This window comes from Lupinus angustifolius, chromosome LG20 (genome assembly GCF_001865875.1).
Source record: "Lupinus angustifolius cultivar Tanjil chromosome LG20, LupAngTanjil_v1.0, whole genome shotgun sequence".
Classification (NCBI taxonomy): domain Eukaryota; kingdom Viridiplantae; phylum Streptophyta; class Magnoliopsida; order Fabales; family Fabaceae; genus Lupinus; species Lupinus angustifolius.
Window position 1 is genome coordinate 14,603,172 of NC_032028.1, and position 2,379 is coordinate 14,605,550.

A 2,379-nucleotide genomic window follows, 5' to 3' on the forward strand; every position below is an offset into this window, starting at 1 on the left:
TTATTTTTAAAAAATAAATAATATATATATAATGAATATTACACTAATTGTATATAAATATTTATAAAAGTAGTATATATATTACACTCTTAAAATTTAAATTCACTTTTCCTATAATTATACAAATAAAATCCCCACTTCAAACAAGACACGTAGGTTTGTCACTTACCATACAAAAGAAACTCTTGTGAGTGACGTGTCAACTAATTCCCCACCCATTCATTTTGCTCTAATATTCCCAGCACATACATACCACTCTACCTCCAAAATCTGCTTTACACAAAAAGATTGCTTCACAGAAATAACTAGCACACATATAAAGCAACAACGCTCTCATCTCTGTGTGAAAGAGAATACCCTTCCAATGGCTCACCATTATTCTGCTGATTCTGATGACCAGATTCAACCAAAAACAATGGAGTTGAAGAATCTCAACCAACGAAAAGATAATATCATTATGGAGAAAGAACAAGAAAATGGAAGTGACAAAGATGATACACAAACACAAACACAAACCCCATCATCTGCTTCAAAAACCCATCTCAGTAACAACATAGAAAATGCACTGCAAGGACTGGTTTTGCATCCTGAAGTGGATATTACAGAAAAAAGTGTTGAACTTGAAACTGAGGCCATGGAAGAGGATAGTGGACGTGAGAGGCTGAAGAAGCACAGAGTTGAAGTGGCTGGAAAGGTTTGGGTTCCTGATATTTGGGGTCAGGAGGAGCAGTTGAAGGATTGGGTAGATGGCACTACTGCATTTGATGCTCCTTTGGTTCCAAGCAGCATCCTGACAGCAAAAACAGCTTTGGTTGAAGAAGGTCCAAGAACAAGTACTAGTGGTGGCTTAATAGTAGAGAACAGGTGTTGAATTTTCATATATTGATCATATTATGGATGGTTTGTTACTCCTGATCTAATATTTTTGTTTTGTACGTATAGATCCACAATATGAATTTGATTTTGGTGGCTTTTGATACATTAAAAAAATAAAATTTGAGATTTAACATGTATATCAATACAATCAAGCTTTACTCTAGGTGAACAATTCGATATTAATATATCATAATTTATATTTATTGATAAAACATTAATTTCAAAATCTTTGGTAATTATTTTGTTTATCATTTTTCTTACCTTCTATTTGCCTCTAGGAATTAAATTAACCTCAATTTAATCTAGTCTTGTTACCTTAATTTAAACTAAGATATCCTTCTACCATGTTTTCTATAATAAGAGTTATCACAATTTTCTCCTTAGTGCATTCATTCTAATCATATATTCTATATTGTGTCTACTTATCCAATACAAGATTCTCATATTTGCTACTTAGATTTTATTCTCTTGATAATATTCTATGCTTCATCATTCAATCACATATAACATTTTGAGTCTTATAGTTATTCGACAAAATTTCTGCTTAAGTTTGAGTGTCACATTTCTATCACATGTGACACCTGATGTACAAAACATTTCATCCATTCTACTTGAATCATTTAGTTTACATCTCTCTCAATTTCGTCATCTTGTTGCGTGAGTGATCCAAGATACTTAAATATTTTAACTTGTGGTATGATATGATTTTCAATCTTTACCTCTACCATAGAGTTAGTGTGTCTCTTGCTAAACTTAAACTCCATGTACTTTGTTTTACTTTGACTTATACGAAAGTCATGTCTTTCTAAAGCTTGTCTCTTATTTCTAGTTTCCTCTTTAATTCCCTTCTCGATCCTACAACTAAGACAATATCATCCTAAAAAAACGTGCATTATGATACTAGTTGTCAAATACGCTTAGTAAGCACATCTAAGACCAATGTATACATGCAAGATTTAATATTGATCAATATTGTAGTCCTATATCAACAAGGGAATCTACTGAGACTACATTATTATCTAAAGCTTCGCAAAATATATATCTAGACACCTTATTATTCGTATTCTCTAAATAAATAAATTTCATGTGTAACTCTCTTTGGACCATTCATTATTTCTCTATCAATCATCATAGAAAGTATATAGCATAATGATGGATCTCTCTAACATAAACCAAATTGGTTTTCAATAGTATGTGTTCATTGTCTCAACCACATAATTTTGCCTCATGCTACATAAGGGACATTCACATTTTTTTAATTAGCAACTCCACAAACTAAGTCGACTCTTAGGAATAGTTTTCATTACAATATTTTTTATTGAGAACAACGGCTAGAAACCATTTTTAAATATCGAAAAATTGTTCTCTTTGTTGTATGCAACAGTTTTTAACTAGGATAGCATGAGATGTTGTCTTTTATTTAGGTTATGACTTTTTGACTTTTGACAACACTTTTTAAAATTATTATTTAATATTTAAAATAGATTACAATTTTCCTTAATT

General features: G+C 31.0%; 1 protein-coding gene across 2 annotated transcripts; it reads left to right on the forward strand.

The window, feature by feature from the left end:
* Positions 252-941, forward strand: LOC109335650. Of its 2 annotated transcripts, XM_019571809.1 has the most exons (2): positions 252-577; positions 632-941. In XM_019571809.1, the coding sequence occupies exons 1-2, from the start codon at positions 365-367 to the stop codon at positions 869-871; spliced, it is 453 nt and encodes a 150-aa protein (XP_019427354.1). In that variant the 5' UTR covers positions 252-364; the 3' UTR covers positions 872-941. The 2 variants fall into 2 exon arrangements, with proteins under 2 accessions (XP_019427354.1, XP_019427353.1); XM_019571808.1 differs by having other exon boundaries at positions 254-929.

Coding starts and splice junctions, on each gene's coding strand:
- LOC109335650 (XM_019571808.1), top strand. CDS start 365: ATGGCTCACCATTATTCTGCTGATTCTGATGACCAGATTCAACCAAAA.